The 25969-nt window shown below is 36.1% G+C and overlaps 1 protein-coding gene and 1 long non-coding RNA gene across 5 annotated transcripts in view; one reads left to right on the top strand and one right to left on the bottom strand.

Moving 5' to 3' along the window:
- Positions 1 to 2224: 2224 nt before the first annotated feature.
- On the bottom strand, positions 2225 to 21839 carry LOC122146609. 2 transcript variants are annotated; one of them, XR_006161131.1, is made up of 3 exons: positions 21704 to 21839; positions 17691 to 17770; positions 2225 to 3287 (listed from the first exon to the last, which is right to left on the bottom strand). It is a non-coding gene; the product is annotated as an uncharacterized LOC122146609 (long non-coding RNA). The 2 variants fall into 2 exon arrangements; XR_006161133.1 differs by lacking the exon at positions 2225 to 3287 and adding an exon at positions 10324 to 12024.
- LOC109059922 (IQ motif and SEC7 domain-containing protein 1-like) overlaps positions 21774 to 25969 on the top strand; it is a 170940-nt gene continuing 166744 nt past the window's right edge. For all 3 annotated transcript variants that reach the window (XM_042766466.1, XM_042766465.1, XM_042766472.1), the window contains exon 1: positions 21774 to 22206. In XM_042766466.1, coding sequence (XP_042622400.1) covers positions 21920 to 22206 — 287 coding nt within the window. In that variant the 5' untranslated portion in view covers positions 21774 to 21919. The remainder of the gene's footprint in view (positions 22207 to 25969) is intronic.

Here is a 25969-nt window from a genome sequence, read left to right as displayed (position 1 = left end):
CCCTCAAACATCTGTTCTAGCCACTGTGGAAGCTAGAGATTACTGTTTATAAAGTTTTAAATATGGGTATTTTTCCTTACAAAAAAAATAAATAAAAATAAATAATTGATTCGCTTCAGGAGGCCTGAGTCATGTAAGACTTATGATGGATGGACTTTATTGGAATGATTCTGGACTATTAAAAAAAAAAAAAAAAAAAAAACACCCATTCATTGCCATTATAAAGCTTGGAAGAGCCATGACATTTTTTTAATAACTCCGATTGGATTTATCTGGGGGGAAAAAAATATACAGCTAGGATGCCTTAATGGCATGTATATCAAAGGGTAATTTTGACTTTTGGGTAAACTATCCCTTTAAGTTTTGTGAGGGTGTACAAAATTCCACCAAAAAAAAAAAAAAGCCAGGCAGGCTTACAAAATGTAGTGCTGACACAAAGACAGGTACTTTGGACACTTATTTCAGTGATATTTTGTGCATGGTATTCCAAAAATGATTGCTTACTTCACCTTTCACGCTATATCAGCAAACTTTTTGAATGATTTTATGATAATGTTTAAGTCAGATAGACAGAGACATAAATGCAAGAATTGTTGAGTAAAGTAGTAATAGAATAATAAATTCCACTGAAGGTGAGTGTAGTGAGAACCTAAGTACAGATTAATCCTAGACAAGAACAGACACCAAATAAACAGAATCTTGGCCAAACATGGAAAACTCACCAAGCACAGTACACTGAACAAAGCTACAATGGATAATGAAATATGAGGGCTATATTTACAAAGAGACTAATGCCAAACAACGAACACCTGGAACAATCAAGACAAAGGCCCAATGACAAAACAGAACAGAGTAACAAATGACTAAAACAGCCACTCAGAACATGACACAAATGGATCACATGGCAGGATAATAAGATGAACAAGGGAAACACATGACATGAACAAAAACTATGAAAAAGACTAAACAAAAGACATAAAAACATGACCATAAACTAAGTAACACTTAGTGCTGTAAAATCAAGTTAAGAGATGGTTTTAACAAACTGGGACAGAGTAAAATAAGTTAGCAGTTTCATTACTATCAATCTATGAAAAGATCACAGCCCACCTACGCTGCCAGATGTTAAACAAATGAGCAGTAGCAAGTAGTTAAAAACACCTGCCAAATGAGCAAGTAATAAGTATTCGTTTAGCTAGGTGGGTGTGTAGACATTGTTACACCTTAGCAATGCATAAAACAGGAACTATGCAGGAACTACTTAAAATTGCATTTGTCTCACCTGAGTGATTTGTAGTACAGTACTTATCAGTTGTTTTAAACATTCTGTGAAAGAAGCAGAGATGAGAACATGATGTTCTTTCATGCAGCACTGGACATTTTTGGATGTCTACCTTTCCCCAATACATCAAACAAACAAGATATATGGCCAGTAATGAGCTCAGTACTGTAGAGTAGGTGTGTCCACTTACAGTTAATGAGTGGCAGGCTGCAGTGAGGATGCAAACAGCACACATGAGCACTTAAATTTCAGGTGCATGATTTTATTCGTGGAATTACAAGAATGGAAACAGAGATTCATTCAGTCATACATCCACCCTTTGTACTATTATGAATATATGGCAATCACTTATAGGACACCATGGCAACAAAGCTCAACAGTTTTTATGGACATTTGTTTACTTACAAATAATACTAAAGCCAAGAACTGAAGCCGTGGTTTTCATTGTATTCTGTTTCATCGCACAACCTACATCTACTTGCTTGTGCTTGACACAAAGGCCCAAAACCTCTTGATATGTGAATAATATCCACCACTAGACTATAAAACTCAAGTGTTTTTTGGATGTGTGTGAAGTGCTTTGCACTCAGTGATGTGTTACTTGAAGGCAACCGTTTGCATTAATTAAGGTAAATGTATTCAGTGAGCTGAGATGCATTATATGCATTAAATCGATCAATTAAGGATGTTTATAATGTTATAAGAGAGGGGTTTTTTTTCAAATAAATTCTGTTTTCTCACAACTGTTTTCAACATTAATAATAATAATAATAAAATATAATGTTTCTTGGGCATAAATCAGCATATTAGAATGATTTCTGAAGATCATATGACACAGAAGACTAGAGTAATGATGCTGAACATTTTAAAATGTATTAAAATAGAAAACAATTATTTTAAATTGTAGCCTAATAATTTAACAATATTACATGCAGGTTGGTGAGGACATGAGACTTTTTTTTTTTTTTTTTTAACTATTACTGACCACAGAATTTTGAATGGTAGTGTATTTTGTTTACATTTGTGTGTGTGCGTGTTTTGGAAATTGAATGGAAGAGCTACGATGAAACAAAAAATATATTTAATCTGTTGTTTATTAAATACATGTAATTTAACATTTCCAAATAACAATATGAATACAAATAAATAAATAAAAATAAAATTATGGGTTCAGTACAAATTCCTTATATTCACAAGATTATAAATTGTTCAACATTACATGGTTCATATCGTGTTTTTAAATATAAATATACATCAATAGCAATATCTTAAAATAATGACAACAATATCACATGAAAACTCCTGAGAATCCTATAGGAAGAGCTTAAGTCAATACAATAAATAAAATAAAATTAAATAAAATAAAGCACCTGTAATCATTCCCAGTGCATTGCTTGCTATGCTTAGTATGAATTGAAAAAAATCAGTGTATCGTAATAGAAAAGGTGCACTGAGATGCATTACTTAAGTTCCTGAAAGTTATTCTACCAAAAATTCAGAAAAGTAAGTCAGTCAATCAATCAATAAATTCATTCAGTTACTTAATAAATTAATAATCATTTACAGTGTACTTGAACAGCTGACAGCCACATTTTACATAAACAGCCCCATAGTGTTCAGAAGACAAACATGCTTCCCACCATTTAAATGACAGACTGTTCCTCTTCAGCACAACACACTCACACTTAGCAGGAATCCATTCGTACACCATAGATTTCTGTGAGTCCTTTAACACAGCGGCTTATTTTCCAGGAACTGGGGATTTCTCTAATATCTTTCTGAAGCGCTATGAGACTAATGAGTTCTGCTGTGTGGGTTTGTTAATAACAAACAGGAAAGAGTAACTTTTCAAAGAAAAGAAGCAAAACTGCACAAAAGAAGATCACCGAAAAGCACTAGGTGGAAATCATTATGCCACAGAATTAGGATTCAGACCTAAAATCTTCCATTATCCGCTGATTACTGCAAATGTTTTCTTGCCAAATTGGGACCCGAAGAGATTTCTCTGCATAAATACAAAATGAAAAGCGTGTCAAAGAATGATTGAATTAACAGCCTGTTGCCTGTGAATATTCATGGATATCAAAGTATGAATTTTATTCCGCAAAAGTCTAGTTATGCCTATTATGAGCAGAATATCGATCGTACTGAGCCCTGTCACACTTTAATGACACATTTGACCTTATGAACTCCTCTTTGCTCAAATCTGTTTTTTATAATCTCATTTTGCCATATCGTTTCAAAAAAATCAATTAAATTTCAGTCTGTGAAGTGGAGTGACGAGTTATTGCTCTACACTACTTCAAGTTTAAATCTTATTTAATGTTCAGACCTACTACACAGCTTTGTTTACCTGGAGTTTCTCTGGCATGGTCTGCCTAATTTATGAGTGATGTGTGTTACAAATCAAAGTCTGCTGCTTTTTTTATATGCCTTTTTCCCTTCTTCAGTGCTGTGGGATGTGATGGATTCTGTTTATTTTCCCTTGGAGTCATTTGACTGATGGGCTGAGGGCTGTACTTTTTTATATGTTGGTGGAAATGTGGTACAGTTCTAATGGCCCAACTCCAAGAGAAATGGCCTTATTGCTCACCTGCTGATTGGAGACTTGGCTAAATGATAGATACGTTTTCTGAGGAAAGAAATTGTGTTTCTAAAAGTCCTTGACATGTCATTTAGTGCATTACATTTAAGTTTCGTTTCTTATTATTATAGTTCACACTCTAAATTTTGTGTTCATTAAATGATTATACATGCACACCTGTGACTACACATTCTATATTAATGCTTTATGCTTTCTTTAACACACTAATGAATCATATTACTAAGCAGAAAATAATTTTAACTGGTAACTGAACATTGGTGTCTGTTTCAAAAGACGGTTTCTTTTGTCATCCATACACTGAAGTCATGTATGACTTTGTGTGAGTAAATTGTGACAGAACTGTTATTTCTGGGTGAACTATCCCTTTAAATGCAGCTTTGTATTATAATCACAAGCAAAAAGGACAGCAACTATTCATTTTGCATTTAGATCAGACCAGAGCGTATCAATGAAATATCTCACACATTGCCTTTGTGATTGATCACTCACTTTCAGTGAAAGAGAGTGAAAGGGAGAAAGACGAAGATTGTAAAATGAGGAGAGAAGGACAGACAAAGCAATTTTGCTTGTTATTAATGATTGTGCACAGCGTTTGGAAAAAAGCGTGTACTTTACTGCTGGCAGATGCTTTTTAAGACCATCAACGCTTTTGTTCTCATCCCTGCAACTGATTTCCCTATTGCAAGCAGACCATGCGTTCAGTTCCCTGTGTCTGATATTAGAACAAACCAGTCTGGACATACTGCCACCCCCATGTATTATATGGATGTAATCTGTCAATCTCATACAACTGTTGGACCTCAATTGAATCCAATCCCACCGCAGGCTATAAGTGAGATGATCCAGTCTGGATTTGCGGTCAAGAATCGAAATTAAATTTGCCAAGATCAAAACAACAGCTGGCTGGACTCCTGGCAACAAATATGCAGGCTGCAGGCATTTTGTGCAAAAATCCAAATAGACTTGTATTGATTTGAAGCACACTTCATCTTGTAGTACGAGCAAGTGTGGCCCTTGATTTATGTGACTGATGTGCATTGGTCAATTGAGCACTTGCTGTGGCCTGTGATGATGGTGAGACCTCTATGATGTATGAATCACAGTATCGGCATTGAGTAAATATAGGCTAAATTATGTACACTGAGTTACATTCCAAACTCCTTGACAGCATGAGCGATAATAAGTATTTTTGGTACAGTTTTATCTTTCCATTGTCCACCACAGAAAGGCTGAAGGTCATGGCATTTCCATCTCTATGAACATAAAAACAGAATTTCACAAACACACAGATCTGACCTCCATAATGAGCCCTCTATTAATGAGCTCTCACATTCACAAGGACACATAATTTAACCTTCAAACTGTATCTGATGAAAATGTTTTCTATAGGCCTAACTCTCAAGCTCATGTAGTTCACACTAAAGCTTTCAAGCAACCCATATTTATGGGGTTTTATATCCAGGATTCATAAGTGGAATAAGAGAAAAATCTTGTGTCAATGAACCTATTTGGGTTTCTTAATACAGGTTTATGGGTTTATTAGGCTGTTTTGTGTTCGGTTAATCGATTTTTTTTTTTCTTCACAAAACAACAACAACAAATCCTTCCTCAAACTTTAATAAATTATTTTCCTTTTGGGCTGTTATCACAAATCCCTCTAAAGATTTAGATAGATTAGATTAAACCTCTATTCATCACACAATGGGAAAATTTCCATCACTGTAAAAAATAAAAACCTCTCCAATTCAATATTTTCTAGTGACTGGTCACGTCTAAATTTTTCAATTGGCCTAATTAAATTTATGAAATTCAATTCACACAAATTCAGTTTGGCCAACTGAAACATTTAGATGTGATCAGTAAGTCACACAAATTCAATTAGGCCTATTGAAAGATTTAGATGTGATCAGTCAATAGAAAAATTTGAGTTGGAGAGGTCTGAATTTTTTTTACATTGATGCTACAGCAGCAAAGAAATATAAATCTATATAAAAACAAAAGAAACATTTATTACACTATCAAACCAAACAAACAAACTGCACAAATTGCACTTATATTATGGTAACTGGTTCACTGGGAGCAGCTCTGATTGTAACATCTAATAGCAGCAGGGAGAAAAGTCCTTTGGTATCGCTCCTTCAGACACTTAGGATGTAACAGTTTTTCACTGAAGGAGCTGCTCAGAGATGAAACTGATTCATACAAGGGGTGGGAGTCGTTCTCCAGCAAGGGTGATAGCTTAGCTACCATCCTCCTTTCTCCCACCTCTTGTACTGTGTCCATGGACATCCACAGGACTGAGCTGGCCTTCCTGATCAATTTGTCCAATCTCTTCCTGTCTGAAGTAGAGATGCTGCTACCCCAGCAGACCACAGAGAAGATGGCTGAGGCCACCACCGAGTCAAACAAAGTCTTCAGTGGTGCTCCCTTCACTCCAAAAACCCCAATCTCCTCAACAAAAGGAGTCTGCATTTTTAAAAGAATTTAACGCGGCAACTGTTGAGCCACGCGCAGCGAGGCTGGAGCACTAAAGGCATTCAGAATTTGCAAACTACTCCCCTCCGATCGCCAGGCTCCATTTCGGTATGCAACGAGGCCACTTTTCCACATTCAGTCTTCTTTCTTGTTGAATATCCTGTTTCACTTCAGAATCTGTCAATTTTGGGATTGTGAATGCTGTTATTATTATGACAAATATTTGATGTTTGACGTCAGTGAATGACGATGACTGACGATTTCGATAAGGGTGGATCCTGTACGCCTACTGTACATGTGGGTGTTCTTCTCATGTTACTGTAAGGGAAACATCCCAGTAGATTATTACTGTCACTGTACTCGGTGTTGAAACAGTACACTTAACCTGATTATTTTATCAGGTTAATTTAATCATTAGTTATTTTACATATTCACAGTCACTAAATTACATTAACTGAAAAATCTGTGTGCTCTCAAGAGAACTGGATGTTGCTGTTCTTGTACACAACGTGCATTAAATTTATGTAAACAGTATTAAAAATGCCTTCAGAGTCAGATAACACTGATAGTGTGAAGAAAAAAAATCTCTTTCAATTTCTGTAAAGACTGAGTCTGTGAAGAAGAGCGACAATATTGAAACGTCCTGCTCACCCTCATTATACTGAAATACAGGCTCATTTAGAGGACCTAATTTTTTATGCAGCTAAAATGATTTTTTTTTTTTTTTTTTTGTGGAGGAGCAGATGAATGTAGTCTCATTTATGAGACTGTTTATCAGTTTTGGGGCCATGAAATAATGAGGCAGGCAGATTTTCCAGTTTGTTTTACTGAAACAGTGACTGGAGTGACAGCTGCCTATATTGGATCATAAGTCATTTTTATTGTTTACTGTATTTGCATGAGTGGATTTATATTAGCAGGGAGATGGAATGAGAAACTTTTGTCTTAGAAGTGCATTATTATGTCTTAAATAGATGTATATGGATTTGCTCCGGCTTTCACAACGAGATGCCAAACAGCGAGAGTTACTGTTCAATTACAAGAAATGACTTCTTGTGACTAATTACTGAATTTTCTCTCTTGTGCACACATACTGAGACACATTATATCATTTTTCCTGTGGCTTCAATTAATCAGCTGTGGCTGCTGCTGTATTATAGAACAATATTTGTGAACTTAGGTAAGAAACGTGAAGACATCTTTGTCTGAACAGCTCAACTTGTAGTACATACTAAAACCGTTTATATCCTTAGAGGAATTTAATGAGAATCATTCATGTACTGTACACGCATGACGAGCACTTTTACAGAACTTCAGATTAATTGAGCACTTCACCGACAATTCTTCTACTTTTTTAATCATCTTATCAGAGTCATGTGTCAGATACCTAATAATGAAACCAGCCTGGGTTACAGTGATTTAAACACTTTCTCCTTCATGCTCTGATTCCTGTCAATGAGTTATCTCCAAATTAATGGGCAGCAGAGTGTAATGGGAATGGGTTCATGACGTTAAAGGTTGGAAAGAGCTCAGATGCAGGCATCCTCTGATGCATCGGCACTCAAAATTGATTCTTTTGCCTTGTTTTCAGGCATCTGGCAGCTCACCAATTTGGCTAATGTGCTGCATGTAAGTGTGGAGATGGAACCTGCCAGTGGGGGGGCCTCTAAGTGGGAGGTTGTATTTGAAATGAATGTGTTTGCAAAAGCGCAAGGGGACCTTCTTTGTGAGTTTGAGCTTAATGGTTATGCTTAAGCAGCAAACAGGTCACAGAAGTCCCAGAAGTAATGCTCTAAAGCATCTGACTGTGCCTCAGAAGTACTGTACATTTAATGATTTCTTTTTAATGTTTTTGTTTTTTGACATAATGGGCCACTTGTAGAAAAGAGTTTATCCTGACCAATTTATAACCTAATAATGTCATTTGGATAATTGCATTATCTTTGATATAAACGTCTAGAAGTTGAGGTATTTATCTGTATTATATTTCAAAAACAAAGATTCTGTCATCATTTACTCACCCTGATGCTCTTCCAAACCTGTAAGACATTCTTCTTCAAAACACAAAAGAAGGTTAAAAAAAATCATATTTTGAAGAAAGAAAGTCATAAAAGTTTGGAACGGCACAAGGTGGAGTAAAAAATTATGTTTTGTAGTCTTGCATAATCCTGTACTAGCCACATATTTAATCATATATGCCTCAATTGCTCATCCAAGTATGAAAATACATCTTTCCTACCTGTTTGTTTCCTTTTTCCTTTCCACTCTCTATGGGAAATTGGACTGGAATCAATCCATTGAAATGGCTACATTGGCTTCAGCATTAATTTCACAAGCAAACTTGCTGAATCATGTGCTTCTTCTGATCTGTGCGACGAGCAGCTTATGAAATGTTAATAGAAGGCCTTCTATATAAATTGCAGAAGCTAATGAATGATAGAGACCAAGCTTTTAACCTCCCTGAATAAGGGAACAATCTAGAATGTAAACATCTGTCATGTTGTGCCATGCAGTAATGGAGATTCACTGTTGATTCACATTAATGATTCTCTCTCTCCCTTTTTATCGACTATCGGGATGATCCTTGCATTAAGATTCGAGGTCTGTCATGATGGTGGCTGCCATCATTTTCTTAAATGGGAATATAATTGTTAGGATGAGAGAAGACCAAGCGCATGCACATGCTCAGTAGCAGTGTTTCTGATGGCAAGGACTATGCATGCCTGACAGCAGCCATTTGCAGAAATCTACCTCATTTCCCGAGATCTGGAGGGAACATCAGCCCTCGTTTACTTAGTTGGACATGGTGTCAGATGGGATGAACCAACTCAAATTGCTTCTCGCCTCATTTAGAGATCAAATGAGAGAGGCACAGAATGGATGAATCTTAAGACATTGAAGGCGCTCTGCAGAGAGGCACGTGACTCCTTATATCGCCTGCTTATCTCTCAGAGACCCCCTCTGGAACTGGCTGACAAGGTTTCACTGAAGAACAGCCTGAAAACAGGCTTAATTAGGCTTGCTTTGAGGACTTTTAACAGTGGTGATATTGACAGTTGCAGTGGTAATATGGATCCAGGTTTCCCGGCTTCTGCTTTGTGGATCTGTATCTATTTGTACTAAATTCCTTCCAGGCTTCACCCTCATCAAAGAAAATAAGTGTAATTGTATAACATGTTTATGAAAAATACTAGATATAGTTTTGAGGACAGCTTCCACACATAAGCATAAGATGGTCTATAAAGATGCACACTTTAAAACTTTAAAACACTTAAGAAAAAGATAAATTCCTGCTTTGTTCTTTTTAATTAGCAGAGCTTGCTGAGGCAAATATTGCTATTACTATTACTCATAAGGCCAATTAGGGATTTGAAGAAAGCCCTTACCTTAGGTACTGCATGTAATTCGTCCCTGTTTGAACTACAGACATTAATGGAACTTTAAATCATGTGGCTTGTTGAGGAGGGTTGGGTGCTATTATTTTTTTAAGCAATTGTATTACCGGTAAATGACAAAACAGCTGAAGTATTCATACAGACTTACATTGAAGCGGGTCCAAGCCTGACGGGATGTCTGATGTAAAAACAGCAATATTATTAAATATTATTATTTTAAATTTAAATTCAGTTAAGTTCTATTTTAATTTATTACTCCAGTCTTCAGTGTCTTCAGAAATTCTTCAGAAATCATTCTAATATCATTCTAATATGCTAACTTGAAGCATTTCTTATAATCAGGTTCTTATTATTTTCTTGAATCTTTGATGAATAAAGTTCAAAAGAACAGGATTTATATGAAGCAGAAATTTACTTTTACTGTCACTTTTGATCAATTTAATGCATCCTTACATAACAAAAGTATTAATTTCTTAATAAATTAATAAATAAATAAATAAATAAATAAAAATCTTACTGACGAATTTTGAAAAAAGGGTATTTGTAAAGAAAACATTTTTAAATAAAGTTACATACAATATATACATGCAAATATACAGTAAATTCAAAACAGATATACAGTTGTGATTAACCCTTTACATTCCTATGGTAAAGTGGTAAAATATCTATGACATCGTCCAGCAGAGAGGCATTGCCAACTATGAAGGTAAAACAGTAGAAAATCTCCAGAGCTTGTTGATTTGAATGTGAGAACTTGTCATATTAATATTTTATTTGTAGGGTGAAATTTACACTCACAGCTCTAATGTGAAAAGCTACAGTAAATCTTTCTATTTGCACACACAGACAACAATCAAAACATCTGTGTTTTGAATTTGAAGTTGCAGATTAAAAGTTACAAATGTGTTCATCAGCTCACATAATGGACAATGCTGGCTGCTGGAAAGCCGTGGGGGATCAGGATACTCACCAATGCAGACAATTCACATCCTCCCGGCTCCAGTAGGCACACTACACACTCTGCTGTAATGTAGGCCTAATGTTCTGTTTTACAGTAATGTCTGTTCTATGCAGTATATGTAATTCCTTTTATCAACAAATGGTCTACATCAATACTTAGGGGTTCTTATGGCAAAAAAAATATATATATATATATATTCCTGTTTTGAATTAAAGATAAATAACCCAGTAAACCTACAGTAAGTAACACTGATTTATTACTAAGTTCATCAGTGAATCAAGGTATTTGTATTTTTATTCAAATTAATAATATTAATTGAATGTTAATATTAAAAAGTTGCCAGTTGTGTGATGTCATCACTTAGTGACAGCATACACAACACATGAAATAAACTGTACAAATGTATTGGTGGCGTAATAAAATTTTTGTAACCTATGCCGTTGTGATAAGTAGTGAATGTGCTGGCCTAAGTTAGTAAAATTTTAGTTTAAAAACAACTTAATGGTCAAAGTATAAATACAACCGTTTTGGCATATACATGCTGCTGAATACGATGAGCAACCCACTTTCTTCAAATCGAAAGATTCAGCTTTTCACATCAGAGCTGTGAGTGTAAATTTCAACTTACAAATACGAATATTAATATAAGTCCTCACATTCAAATCAACAAGCCCTTGAGTATTGTTATTGTTTTACCTTCCTACTAACCAACACTGCCCTGCCTCCTCACCACATTCTATTGGTATAGTCATGTGTGAACTGGTTTTCATCAGTAATCCTGTGATCACATGAGTCAGGGATTCCAGTGAGCTCAGGCATTAGCGCTAACGCTGTTAGGATTACTCACGACGGAGAAATGATTAAAGTGTTTGGAGAGAAACTGTTGCTGTATTCTGTCAATATTTCTGAATTGCTGGGCACAATTTGAGCGCTTTCTCTGACCAGCATGTTAGACTGTAATGATCCTGCAATTTCTAAGCAGCCTATAGTGCAAAGTGCAATTTTTATTGAATCAAGACTTCAGAAAACGAACACAGTAATCTGCAGTGATGGCGTTATTTATGCTGAGAACACAGTGATCTTGAGCTTAAAATAAAAACTTGTCTAAACAGTCCCAGGTTGGAGAAAAAAGAGACTGGCAGGGCATATTGGCTTTCTGCTGGGATGCTGATGTCAAAGAGGGTAGACGTTTAATGAGGGTGAGGTGATCTAGGGATCACAAGGTTGAGTAACGGTCCTGATGTAATTGGCCTATCCCGGCTCCTGTGTCAACTGTAGAAGACTTCTGAGTAATGACTGAACCATTCTGCAAAGGATGTGGAAACATGGAGGAGATATAGTAAGCTGTTGTTCCTGTTTCCCTCCATTACCCAGTTTAAAGTCAGTCGGAATAGATTTATATCTGACTTTAAATTTGGTTTTCGCTTTTCACTTTGGGTTTTAGTAAAGAGTTTACAAACTGCAATTTTCTTATTTTCTGGCAATGCTACAGTTAAAATATATGTAATAATAATAATAATGTAATTATATATCATATAATAAATGTTTCTGGAACAGCAAATCAGCATATTAGAAATCAGCATCTCCCTCTTGTTGTTTAAAACATGTATGAATGTCTTTTTCTGTAGAACACAAAAAAATATTTTGAAAAACGTGTCATTGTTTTGGACCCCATTGGCTTTCATTATATGGGCAAATATAGTAGAAATAGTCTAAATACCTTATGCGTTCCACGAGGATGAATAAATAATGACTGATTTTTTTTTTTTTTGTATAAGCTGTCCTGTTAAGCTGATCATTAGTAAGCACTGTTCCATTTGTAGAAAGGAAATTAGGCACACACGTGCACACACACACACACACACACAGACACACACTGGCATTAAGAAATGATTTTAATCTTCACTCAAAAAGCCCACAGACAGGTACATTTGCAGCTGTCTGTCTTTAAGCCACACTCGCTCAATATTGACTGACCCAGTGATTAGTGGAGGTCTGGATGTTAAAAATTGAGCTATTATATCCCACATCCAGACTCGCAGAGAGTCCAAACTGATTTTATTGGGAAGCAAAGGACTAATATTGAGGAAGGCAAAAAGGTCCCTAGCACTTTGGTCACCCCTCACCCTGAGTACACTAGCATACTGTTGAACCCACCCTCAACAACACCTCAACCTCCAAAGGTCAAGACACTCCAGCTGCCAGTTATAACCTAGAGCTGATTTATAGACTGACAGAGAAGCCTTTACTGGTTTTGCTTTCACATTTTGTTTCTGTCACATTGCAAATGAAATCCCTATGTTTAAACATTAATTCCTCCAGGTTTAAAAAGGCAAAATATGTTAAGTTTCCAATTTATAAATGTACAAAACCCTTCCTTTGTAGTTTATTCTTCCAGTTCCTTCTACAGAAAATGATGGAAGCCTTTTTTAAACTCAGAGTAAAATTAAAAAGTTAAATGTGAGATACATTTAAAATGAGAAAGAAAATCATAATTGTGAGACATAAGGTCACAATTATCCTTCTATTTAAGACATTCAGAAAGATTTAGTTTGGTGGCTGAATTATTAGATTTTGTCCTCTTGATACTGCATATGTTGTACTTAATTGTCAATTAATCGCTGATTTTCAATTTTATTTCTTAAGATATTAAATAGTCATTTTGACATTACAGAGAATAACTTCTACAGGATTGGTGGGGAACAAATCCCATTTATATGCTTTAATTTGATTTTTTGCAGCCCAGCAGGATGAGAACGAATCAACAGGGGGTAAATTCCTTGTGAAGGCACTGTATTTCAACCTTGAAAATCATTCCTGTCTGTCACCGGGACTGAAATCAGAACAGCTTAACAGGCAAAAGTGACTAACATCAGACAAGCAATCAGCATTTAATCTGAAACAATATGTGGTATGACCATCATTGCATGCACCTGTTTTCAATTTCAGGTATAAATAGAGTATTTATCACTAGAGTATTTCTCACTTACTGTGGTGCTCATCTACGGTACCTTATATGCTTGTTAGCTTTTCATGTTTAAAGTGGACTGTGCAAACTGTACAATTTATATATTCCTTTACAATTGTTGATTGTCAGACAGTACGAACATGATCCCAGCTATTAGACAAGACACAGTGTGGGTTCTTACTTGTCATTTACATCAGACTGTATGACAGTCAAGACTCGTTAAAAACAGACATACGCAAAAAGACTTGGCCGGTGTTTTATATCACCAATCCATGACACGTTTGGTGACAATGAGCCACACTGACAAGTGGAATTGAAATGGTGGCTAGCAAACAAAAAAATCTCTAGCATTAACTTTAATCATGGCTTGTCTTGAAAGAAAAAAAAAAAAAAAAAAAAAACCTGTGTTTGGAGCAAGTGGTGATTTGTTGTTGTCGCAATAATTGCGTCAGCGGTTCTGTGCTACTAATGGTTCTTGACGTCTTGACATCATTGTAAGAGAAGCCGCACTGCAGGACTGTGCCTCAAAATTTCATTTGAGGTAAATTTTGAACAAAGTGGTCATTGGCTGTCAGCAAATATGTGAAACAAGCAATCAAAGATTACAGATTTTGGCCTAGGATCAGAGGAATCCTTTCGGATTTGCAAAAATTGTCTAAGATGGCTAAACTGTGGTTAAAATCATATAGTGTGAACCCAGCTTAAGAAAAATCCATAAAAATACAGCCCATTGTATACCATGTAGGAATTATCCATACTGCTTTTTTACAGGTATTTTATCCATATTTTTAATTACACACTTCATTGTATTGTGTTTTAAGTTTGAAGGAAATATCCATAAACTTAATGGTATTTTTCTGTCAGGATATTCTCCTTTTTTGGTTTTAGTTTTTTTAAATGTGTCTAGATCCCCAATCTGGTTTCAAGTCTTAATCTGTTACCTTCGCCTGATATATTTAATTGGAATCAGCATGTGATCTCACAGCTGATCACGCAGACAGACCCCTTCAATGTTACTTGTTGGGTCTTTTTTGTGGAGATTGCTGTGCATGTCACACCCCCGTTCATTTAACTGTGTTGCCTGCTGTGTGTACTGATGTTAGAGGTAATGTTGCATTTAAAAAGTTTCTTTTAAAATCTGTTTACTAGCTTTTAGTTTTCCATTCTTGGTTTTGTTCAAGCAGATGTATGGTTACCTCATGGGGATATTATAATGCCTCTTCTAGTAGACATACTAAGAATAATGAAGCCATTAACTGGGAATCTTATGCTGCTGTTCACCGTCTTTTTGCAACCTACAGTACCTAGGCACTGTCATGTCCATAATGTTTCAGTCACTGAAATGGTCTGCTTATATGGCTGAAAAACTCATTTTCATCAAGTAGCAACTTTACATCAAACAATGTTGACTACTGTTGCAACTAACTCTTTAAATCCAGTGTGTGACTGGTTTAAAACAAGACCACACTGTTCAAGTCTGAGGTCAAGGTGGTCTAAATTTAAAAAAAGGTTGTGCTAGGAAAGCAGTTTCCTTCATTTACACCTTCATTGTGAACCATTTGTCCTTTGTGCTTGGATAAAGTAGTCTAAGTAGCCATGCAATTATGGTGATGGCCTGAAAAATTAACTTTCGGTTTGACCAACTAAAATACAGGTTACAAAGCATGTTCCCTTATTGTTATGCTTCCTAGGTTGGTTTGTTCCCAATGTGACATAGTCAAGTGAAACTGCCATGATTCTCACAATCAATTTTTATGAACATATCTTATTCAAAAGGTTTGCATATAAAATCTATTCCTTTTGTGAACGCAAGATTTGGATATTCAAAGCTGCAATTTAGTGTGATTACTGTAATTGCATCGGGGTGTCATTGAGCACAATGTTAAAAATGGCATCATCTCGAGCACAGTGGGGGCATGGCTGAAACAGCAATATAAGTTGAAGATAATAGTGATATATAGTTTTAAACTGAGTCAGCAAGTTACAACGAGGACTGCTGCTCAAAATTGAGACATATATCATTTGAAATGCAATTCAAAAAGGATATACAACAGCATGAAAAGTTCTTGTTTTGAGTGATTGCATTATAGCGCAACACAAAGCAAACTGTCTGCCTGCCTGCCTGCCTGGAGAAATGATTCACTCATCAGCTAATCAGGCAGCTTGGTATTGGCATAGGAGCAGTGTTGGGAAAGCAAATCATAATGTAGGTCAACTACAGTAAAAGTACCCTTTTAAAAGGTAGTTAGTTACATGCTACTAACAAAATTTAGTTTTTTTTTTTTTTTTTTTTTTGACCATTCACTGAAAGTCACCGGGGTCCAAGGTTCTTTTCATTGTACAGACAAAATCAGTTTTAACATTCTTTGAAACTTTTTTGTGTTGCACAGAAGAAAGAAAGTACTGCAACATAAAGGTGAGGAATGATGACAGAATTTTCATTTTTGAGTGAACTATCCTTATAAATGCTGCTATATGCTAATATTTGTTTCACTCAAATTAGTGCGTATTCTGTTTTGTACTAAAATTTTATGCTTTAAATGTAACCCCTTTAACTAAGTTTTTGGCTTGCTACCGTTGCAACCACAGCTGCCAGTTTTTTACTGTAAATTAGAAATGTTTTTTTTCCCAGTGTACCAAATTTCCTTTAATGCTCCTAAAAGTGTCCCCACATCCTTTATATCCTCAAAGCATGCTTAACAGGGTGCAAGAGTTGAGCGACAGTTAGCGTCTCCTCTCTGACCTTGTACAGATAAGAAATTGGCTTTGCCTTTTCTGAGTGGAAGCTGAGAAGTGAAGCTTGTCCAGGTTTCCCTTCACAGGAAAGGACAAAATGTCACAGGTCGCAATGACTCGTCTCTCACTCTCACAGCATTTCAGTTCCTGGTCAGAGTCCAGTGGCAGATTGATAAACTAATATGACATTTCTTTGGATCTCTGCATCGTTCTAAACCTGTTGTGTATAATAGCTAAAGGTGTTAACATCACTCAAAATATATGTTCTTTTATCAGGTTTATATTGTGGTATAAGTAGTAGTGAGTAGTACTGAAAGGTGTAAAGTTAACACTACTTATAAGTATTTAATCTAGATAGTGCCTTTGATCTGACCACACAGAAATATGAAATGAGACAAAGGCTGGGGGAAAGACATGAATAAACATGTCAACCACAATCTCTCTTCTTTATGTTTACTATAAAGGTCAGTAGGGCCACAGAGTCACAAAAGGATTGGCTTTGCATACAGCTGGTTTCCATGGAATCTGTACCATTTAGTTCCTCTTAATGAATGCTAGTAAAATGTTAAGTATGCTGTACCACATTTTTTATTTTCTATATACCTACAGATCCTCAGCAGTAATGTGAGAGCATTTGTGCACATCAGCAGATGGGCAGTGCAGAACTGGCTGCATTGCATTCGATTAAGAAGGACTGGCAATGTCTTGTGCGGTCAGAAGGAGAATATAGTACATCTTGCACAGACCTCTTTCATTAGCAATGCAGATGTGTGTTGCATAGAACTCTGTGAATTCTCTTTTGTGCAATGTGTTTTCGGCAAGATAAAACGGAGATAGATAAATAAGAGAAGCAACATAATCACTCAAAAATGTTTTTGGTTCAAATGAGGCAAATCTCTTCAGTATCTTTAAATAATTCTCTAGATTCCAAATCAAATGAGTCTTCCACTAAGATGCTGCTAAAGAATTCAACATGTATAAAAAGGCAGAGACTGCAGCAGCATGCTGATGTGCCAACAGGATTGATTTGAGTCTGTTATGTCTGACAGCTGTTTAGGCAGGTTGATGTAGAGTAATAGTCTAAGTAAGGATTCAATTAGGCCATAAGCAATACATATAAAGTTAAAGTCAACATGATGGCATTTGTATCCTATTTTACTTCTGTAATTTGACGTATTTTGAAACAGGGGAAATATGTAGGAAGGGGCTTACTTTTATTCATCAGGAATTGATTAGATCATGAAAGAGGGCTAGGAGGTCTAACTTACCTGGAGATCTATTTGTTAGCATAGCACTTCATCTCTATGGTAGTTGCTTGGCTGGTGCATGCAGTCCAGGAAAACATGACCTAGATAAAAATAAAGATCACGGGTTGAACATAGATAATTTTATCATTTTATTAAAAAAAAAATAAAAAAAAAATTGATCTAGTCTGAATACACATGTATTTCAAATGGCCACTGATGGCAAAAGATGTTTTTGTTCAAATAATGGTGTATTTTACCATCAGGGCTGTAACGGGCCAGTTGGTTGATATGTGGTTACGTGGAGAAATTGAATATATGAATGAATGAATGAATGAATGAATGTTGAAGCTGTGAATAAAACAAAGATTTCTTGAGTCCACTTCACAACAAAATACTATTTCAGTCTTTCTACTTCAAAATTTCATGTTTAATTCAATGTGTTATTTGCCATTTCATTTTTAATTCATTGTGAAATATGCAACCATATTAGCAATTTTTGAGTGAAAATTGTTTCTACAATATCTTTTCCACCTTGAAAGAAAGGAAAGCTGTACCTAATCTGTAAACTATAAAAATACAAACATAATAAATTGTGCGCAATAAAATGCAAAATAGGATTAACTGATCAACTTTAATTTCATAGCTAATAGTTAATCTAAATTTTTGAAAAATAATTTAAAAATGCATTTTTTAAAAATGCAATGTCACATTATCTATCTGGTTCAGGGATTGTTGTTGGCCTCACATTATCTATCTGGTTCAGGGATTGTTGTTGGCCTGCATTCATGCACTGCACAAAACTGAAAACTGAAAGTTAAAAAAACACTTTCCTCTTTGATTCTACAGACAATGAACGGCTGTAAATATTTAAATGTGCAGTGCAAAAAGAGTAAAACATGACTGACAGAAATGTAGTTTTCCCTGGCAATGTCATAAGGATATTCTGAAGAGCTTTGTCAGTTTCACAAAGGATCACCTGCGCTGCACTTTGGAAATGCCATTGTGTATGTAAAAGTGCACATTATTACTTGGAAAATCAATGCTGTTTTAATAAAAGGCACAGTAAAAACAGTATGCCATTAAGGTGATTATTTCTGTGCCCTTGAGCACCACTTCTATAAATCTAGAGAAAATATGTTTGTGATGTTGTTCATTTAAAAACAAAATTGAGATGCAAACGCGAACCTTGATGAGCTTTTTGAATATCAGCTATAATGATATTTACAAGAATAATACTGTTGAAAATATGGCTGCTGCAGTCTTTCACTTTTGTTATCAAATGCAATTAAGCAAGCTTGTTATACTCAAGCACAAAACAAGTGCACTCACATGATACTATTGTAAATGCTCATCCATCTGAATGTCAGGCTAATGAAATGTTTAAGAATGAGAACTCTAGCTGAGTTTAAATTACTCAAAGAACTGAAGAAGATGGCAGAAGAGCTCAGGCTGAGAAGATGAGGGTATAGACGGAGTGAGATAGAAGGGGGTTAGACGACAGCTTCCCTTCAGGCTACAGTCTGTTTGGAATCAGACAGAGGAAATTCACTCAAAGCATCAGACAATGAGATGCAGTATTCAGTATTGCCTCTCAATGATTGAGACAGCACAACAGTAAGGTTGAAAAATAATGTTATTTGAATGTTTTGAAACTGAATTGCATGCCATTATAGCCGTTGCTTAAATTCACTATCCTGACAATAAAAGAAAGGCCTTGAAAGAGTCTGAGACACAATTTTTATTGTAGAATATGCACATTTTAAGAAGCTATGATTTGCTTTTCCTGAGCTCTTCTTGGTGTATAATTTTAAAATAGCCAATGCCAATAGTTATGTTTATAGATGTTTTCCTCTTTGCATGTAAAGAAAAATAAAGCATTTACCCAGCTAACAAAAACATGTTTTAAGAAGATTTAGCTAACATTTACATTGTAAATTATGAAAATGTTTTTTTTTTTTGGAATTTTCTCTGAACATTCAAAAACAGTTTTTATGTTTTTGATCCTTTTGCAATGTCCTCTGAACATTCTGAAACAAGTAGAAACATTAAAAATATAAGACAAACATTCAGTTAAAATGTAAAAAAAAAACACTCCAGAAACGATGTACAGATGATGTTTTCTTGTTAATGTTTTGAGCATTATTAAAGACCAAATAATTTTAAATTACTACTGAGAACATTCCCTGTTAGCTGCTACAGTATCTCCCTACCTTTGACAAAACATTTAAAACCTAAAAGTTTTGAAAATAATTTTTCACATAGGCATGTTTTAATATACTAACAGAAAATCTCTTAAAACATGAGCTTATCTTTTTCCTCAGAGAACAGAAAATTATATTTTATGCCCAGTTTGAAAACAGTTGTTGCAGTTCCATTTGGTGATATTAGTGCAGTAATTACACTGCTTTAATTCGGCTTTGGTTCTCCCTTTGAGGTCATAAGTCGAGTCTGGATCAAACTCATTGTTATGGCCAGTGTCACTTTATGACCTTATGTAATGTTATCAATGCATGCAGCAGAGGGATTCAGCTGAACAGTTTGAAAAGGTAAGGTGATTGGCCATAATGAGGAATAAGTATTTTCTTTTGTGTTTACAAAATATGACCTTTCCTGTACTAGTTCTAATTTTCTAAACCACAAAGTAATCTGATGAAAAAGATGAGAAACAATCCAAAAGTTAGTTTGAAAAAATGAAACAGGAGAAGACAAAGGCTTCTAAAAATAAATTTTTGAGGAAGGCAGACTCTATTACAGTAAAACTCAGCCTGTCCTTGTCATCATTGTAGAGGCTTTGATGAAGACAGCGTCTTTGTGATCACAGAGGATAAAGTGTGAATTATGCACATTATCTGGTGTCTTTCCCTCATTAGCAGCACAGGTACCAGAGCACCAAACAACATATGCCTCAGCACTGTCTGTCATGACAATCGGGAAAATAAACAGTTCCCCAAATCAGTTTTTTCTTTTTTCTCTTTATTTTTGGCAGTTTGTAAATGCATTGTACTGGACACGTGCTATAATTAGATCCCCAGGCCCAGTCATCTCTCTCTTTTATGCAACAAATTCAATCTTTCATTGTTATTTTAAACACTCAGATGGTGGCATGTAACTATTTATTTATCTTAAGCAAGCGATACTCAACTGTAACTGTAATGAATTATACAAGAGAATCACCATGTAGACAAATTGGAAAAATAAATCAAGTTTTAGTTTCATTATGCAATTGCACCAACTGGCATGAAGATCAATCTTAAATGGGCAATCCCATTCTGTTATTGCCAAAGACAACCACTAGAGGGCACTTAGTAGGACTGAGACACAGAGGGCTGCTGGCATAAAGCATACAATTATATTTTACCCCTCTGTATTTTGCATGTACTGAAATATGATGATCCAGAGCTATTGATAATAATCCCTTGTTATTTTATTTTATTCTGTCAGTGCCAGTGAAAATGAGTCATTGCATGAAAATGTTAATCCCCTTTTGGCCTCTCTATTCTGTTGCAGGAGTGGTTTGGATAGGATGAGTAGTGCACTTGTTTAAAGGGTTGACAAGAGCTACTATGGGCTCATGAGATTCTTCTGATCTCATATTAATTTATGACTTTACAGTACAGTATCCTTTGCTGGTCTACATTTAAGCCTGGCCAAGCTGGTCTCCCAGTCTGACCAGCTGAAATAGACCTCTTTAAAATCTGCCAACTTTATTAAGCCTGTATATCATTTAAGACCAGTAAAGACCATCATAGTCTGGTTTGAGAGATTTTTTCCCTCTCAGGTAGTCAGGGAGATCTTGCTATTCTTAACATCACTTTGGTTGGCAAACCACCTAGGCTGTTTTTTCCCCCAGCAGTTTTATCTAGTAAGGAGACCCATTTGACCACTTAAACCACCTAAAACCAGCTACCATAAGACCAACAAACATGCTTGTTTATGCTTTTTATATGTTCAGCAGCTTGTAACTGTTTTAATATGTATTGATGTAAAACCAATAAATAGAGATAGCTACTACCAGCGCAGTAAACACTGCTTACCTTAACAGCCCTCCCACTGAAGGGTTAAACGGATTTACCATCCACGGAGCGGGTTAGTTATTGTGGCGCAGCGCAGAGCTTCTGGACGGCGCGCTGCAGCGGACGAGCGCTCGAGCGCAACTTCAGTACCCAGTACTGAGCGCCTTCAGCAGCACCAGCAAACATAAACAATGGCGGAGCGGCTGTAAACCCAGCTCAGCGGATAGAATTTGCCCCATGGACGGGCATTTCGCGTACATCGACATGGAAAACCCGACCGAAAACCCCAGCAAGGCGGCGGAGTACCTGAAAGAGCTCAATAAAATCATCGAAACCCAACAGGAGTTGTTGGAGAAGCAGAAGAATCGGATTGAAGAGCTCGAACAGCAAGTGTGTGATCTTTGTCAAGAGAACGCGTGCTTGAAGGATCAGCACCAGAGGCACCTGGCCACCTGCAGACTGCAACAACAGGGCAACAGTCACCCCACGCTGGGTGCCATCAAGGAGAATGTGATCCAAGAAAAGTAAGAGTCCCACTTTTGCAAAGCTGTCACTGCTTGTTTCGTTTGGACTATGCATGGGTAGAATATCTAAGCGGGCATGTCAGCTGTACATGGCGCTCTTTAAATGACTGACGTTAGTTATGATCACGAGTGTTTATTCGTAGAGCTCATGGACAATGAACAGACTCGCTTAGCGGGACGACTTTGGGTGCGAGTAAATACCAGCACTCAAATGTCACCGGGTGTGTTATTTATATAAAATGCCTGTCTATATTAAAGAGAATATATTAGATAACTCTTAAGGTGCACAGCTGCTCATAGTCACTTAGAAAGGATACATTAAAAACAATTTTGAATGATACGGTCGGTGTCTCCTGCGATGCTCAATGCTGTCTAGGTAAGCAGCTGGCGTGGACACACACCCCATGTCGAAGGCGTTCAGGTTTGGAAAGACGCCAGCCTAACGCTGATTGGACAAATACGGCGCGCGAATTGTTTTAATAACAGCTTGTCCACGTGTGGAAAGGTGACAAGTCAATCCGCGCCGGTTGGATTTAGCCTTTTAAAAATATACAGCAAAAATAATTATTATCAGTTAACGCGTTTGCCTTCGAAGTTTGACATATTTAAAGTTCTGCGAACTGTTAGAAAGCTCATGAATATTTAATGGAGCAAATCTTGATTGGGTTGGGCAGCACTAATTCGGGTTTGAAAATGCAGTAACCCAGGGGTTAAGTGTAGTGGAGCATCTTTGAGCAAGTATCTGATCGGTATGGTTCAACAGTAAGAAAGCGGCAAGGTTTACAAAAAAAAAAAAAAAAAAAAAATTCATAGCTTTTTAGCAGCCTGTATTTTCTCATTTTTTTAAATATAATTTTTTATAAGAAAAAAAAAACAGTAATTAAGAGAATTGCTCGTGAAACATCTGAAAAATTTCTTTTCGATGCCATTTGTAATACAGTGTTACGTCACAATGCTAATCTGAAGAAGGGGCCAGAAGTATTCTAATCTGCTGTTATTTCATGATGTTGACAATCAGGAGCTCACATAGCTTATGGTGCCACATTACATGATGGGTTTGCTGGCTTGCTACAGTGTGTTAGGATTTCCAAGATGATTCATTGCAAGAGATAAGTGTTTATCTGGCATATTTATGGAAATATACATGAGTGTTTGGATGAGTCGGGAACATAAATTTCTCCCCCAGACATGAGGCATTTTAAGTCTCATGGATTTGAATTTTAGCCGTATGTGAACATGCAGTTTTCACATTAGCCCTTGTGAAGCAAATGCATTTGTTGATCATGCATGAACTCTTATTTTTTTTTTTTACAGTTTATATTGTAAATTCCTGTTTTATTCTGCTATAGTAATCAAAGCGGTAACCTTTAAAGAAGATGGTGCCGTATCATGAGCTGCACTTGCACTTTCTCCAGTACATTTTGTCAATAGCTTGTGTTGTAATTCGGTGCAGAGAGGCAGAAAGTTTGACTTTCACCTTCATCTTTCATTTAAGCAGTGCTGATCCTTTGAGAGTGAAATACTTTATCTATTCTTTACTGTTTTTGAGATCAGGGAAGACAATTTAATTTTACCCCTGGCTCTACAATGACTGAGGTCTGTGATGTATCCTAACATTAGCAATTCATTTTTATTTCCCACTTGCTATTTGCTTTTTGCATTCGCCTGACTTATCTGTGCCTGCTTGAATGTCAAAACAATTTTGTTCATAATATGCGCACACTTCGTTATAGTCTTTTGCCCCTTTGGGCTGAGTGGGTTTCATTGGTATGGTTACAGTTTAGTTTTTCACTGTGGTGCTATAAAATCAGGATTACAATATATTCAGCATATGTCTGTTGTTACCTCGATGATGCAAGAGGTGTAGATGGCATGGTTGTTATTGCATTGTTGGTAAACATTAGAGTGAGCACAGTATCAAGGATGCTCACAGTCTAGTTTTTAGGCCTTTTTTTTCCCCTTTTTTGTGTTCATTAAATTATGTATTTAATTGGAGAAGAACGACACAGAAACACAAAATTTTCTAGATTAGCTAACAAGATATAGTGTACCTTGATGAAGAAAAAGTGCATAGAAAAATACTGTATACTGCTAGCAAATCATCTTTACATCACTCCAGGTGGTGGATGGTTAGATAACATGGTGAGAAATTTGAGTAGAGATTGGTTTGTAATTGCATGCTAAACTAGAAATGTAACTGGAACCACTGAAGGTGGGAAGCTGCCCATGTTATTTGTAGTCACAAAGAAAGGTATTCTTAGTAGTGTATCTTAAATGGATGCATCATTGTGATTGTCTGTGATGTGAATTCATCTCAATTTCTCAGTCTCCTTTGGTACTGAACTGAGAGTCTTTAAAATATTGAGGTATGGAGAAGATCATCCACTCTGATTTTCTCACATCCTCATGATTTGAAGGACTCTCAGTTCAGTACCAAGGGAGAATAAGGAAAACGAGCACTCCAGTTATTCTGCAGCTTAACTTATTCTGAAGAATAACTGGACGTGTGAGGAATTGGCATAACTTAAGTGGAACTTGCATAGTCACAAAGTTGTATCTGTGATATGCATGGCAATATATCTTAAATGCATGCTTCATTTGGATTGCCTGTGGTGAAGTACTCTTCCTTATTCTCCGTTTGGTACTGAACGCATCCTTCAATTCACAAGAATTTGAGAAGATAATTTGCTCTGATCTTCTCACATCCTCGTGATTTGAGGGACTCTGGGTTTAACACCATAGGAGAATGAGAAAAAGAGCACTCCATTCATTCTGCAGAATAACTGTAGGTCTGAGGAACTGGCATAACTTGAGAGGAACATGCATGGTCACAGCTGGATCTATGATGTGATTCAGCAGTATAGTATACAGTAAGACTCTAGGTTTAATACAAAAAGAAAAAGGGGAAAGATGACTTAACATCACAGGAAAATACAGTGATGCATGGATTTAAGATACAGTGTTGAGAATATTACAGATATGACTTGGCTTATGATTACACATGTTCCTCTTAAATTATGAAATTTTGACATTTCTATGTAGAATAAATGGAGTGGTCATCTTTTTCACTTCTCTTTGGTGTTAAACCAAGTGTACTTCAAACATAAGGATAAGTGAAGATCCTGTATCCGATCTTCCTCCTCATGATTTGAAGAGCTTTGGGTTTCACAGTGCAGTCACAATGAAGTATGCAAATATAGATGGCTGTCACTATAGTTGCCTTTTTTCCTCTTTCTCCTATTGTATTAAACCCAGTCATTCAGTTCATGAGTATTTGAAATGATCATCCACTCCAATCTTCTCACATTCTTATCATTTGAAGGACTCTGGGTTTAACACCAAAGGAGTGTTAGAAAAAAAGACTGGTTATTCTGCAGCTCTGAATAACTGTAGGATTATCAAAATAGCATAACTTGATGTTCATCTGGATGTTTAAAACATCCAGGTGATTGCAACAAATGGTGAAAAGAAAGCATTTTCTTGAGAGGTGGTTTCTTGCATTTTGGCACAGCTGTCTGTTAACGGTCTTCTGGCTGGTAACTACAGTACATTTGCACAAAGGCGAAGTTGTCACTGATAAATTTTGTTTCGTGGCAAAATCCATTACATCAATGCATCACTATCAGAAGGTTTCCACAAACATAATAGAAAGATTTTTCTTACTGCAGAAATATATATATTTTTTTTGTTTCGCTAGCTGCCTAAAACAATTTAAGTCTGCTATTTGTGTTAAAAAACAAACAAAAAAACAAACAAACAAAAA

The sequence above is a fragment of the Cyprinus carpio genome, chromosome A11, assembly GCF_018340385.1.
Source record: "Cyprinus carpio isolate SPL01 chromosome A11, ASM1834038v1, whole genome shotgun sequence".
NCBI lineage: Eukaryota > Metazoa > Chordata > Actinopteri > Cypriniformes > Cyprinidae > Cyprinus > Cyprinus carpio.
The sequence above is the reverse complement of the archived record's forward strand: the minus strand, read 5'-3'. Positions and strand labels throughout refer to the sequence as shown.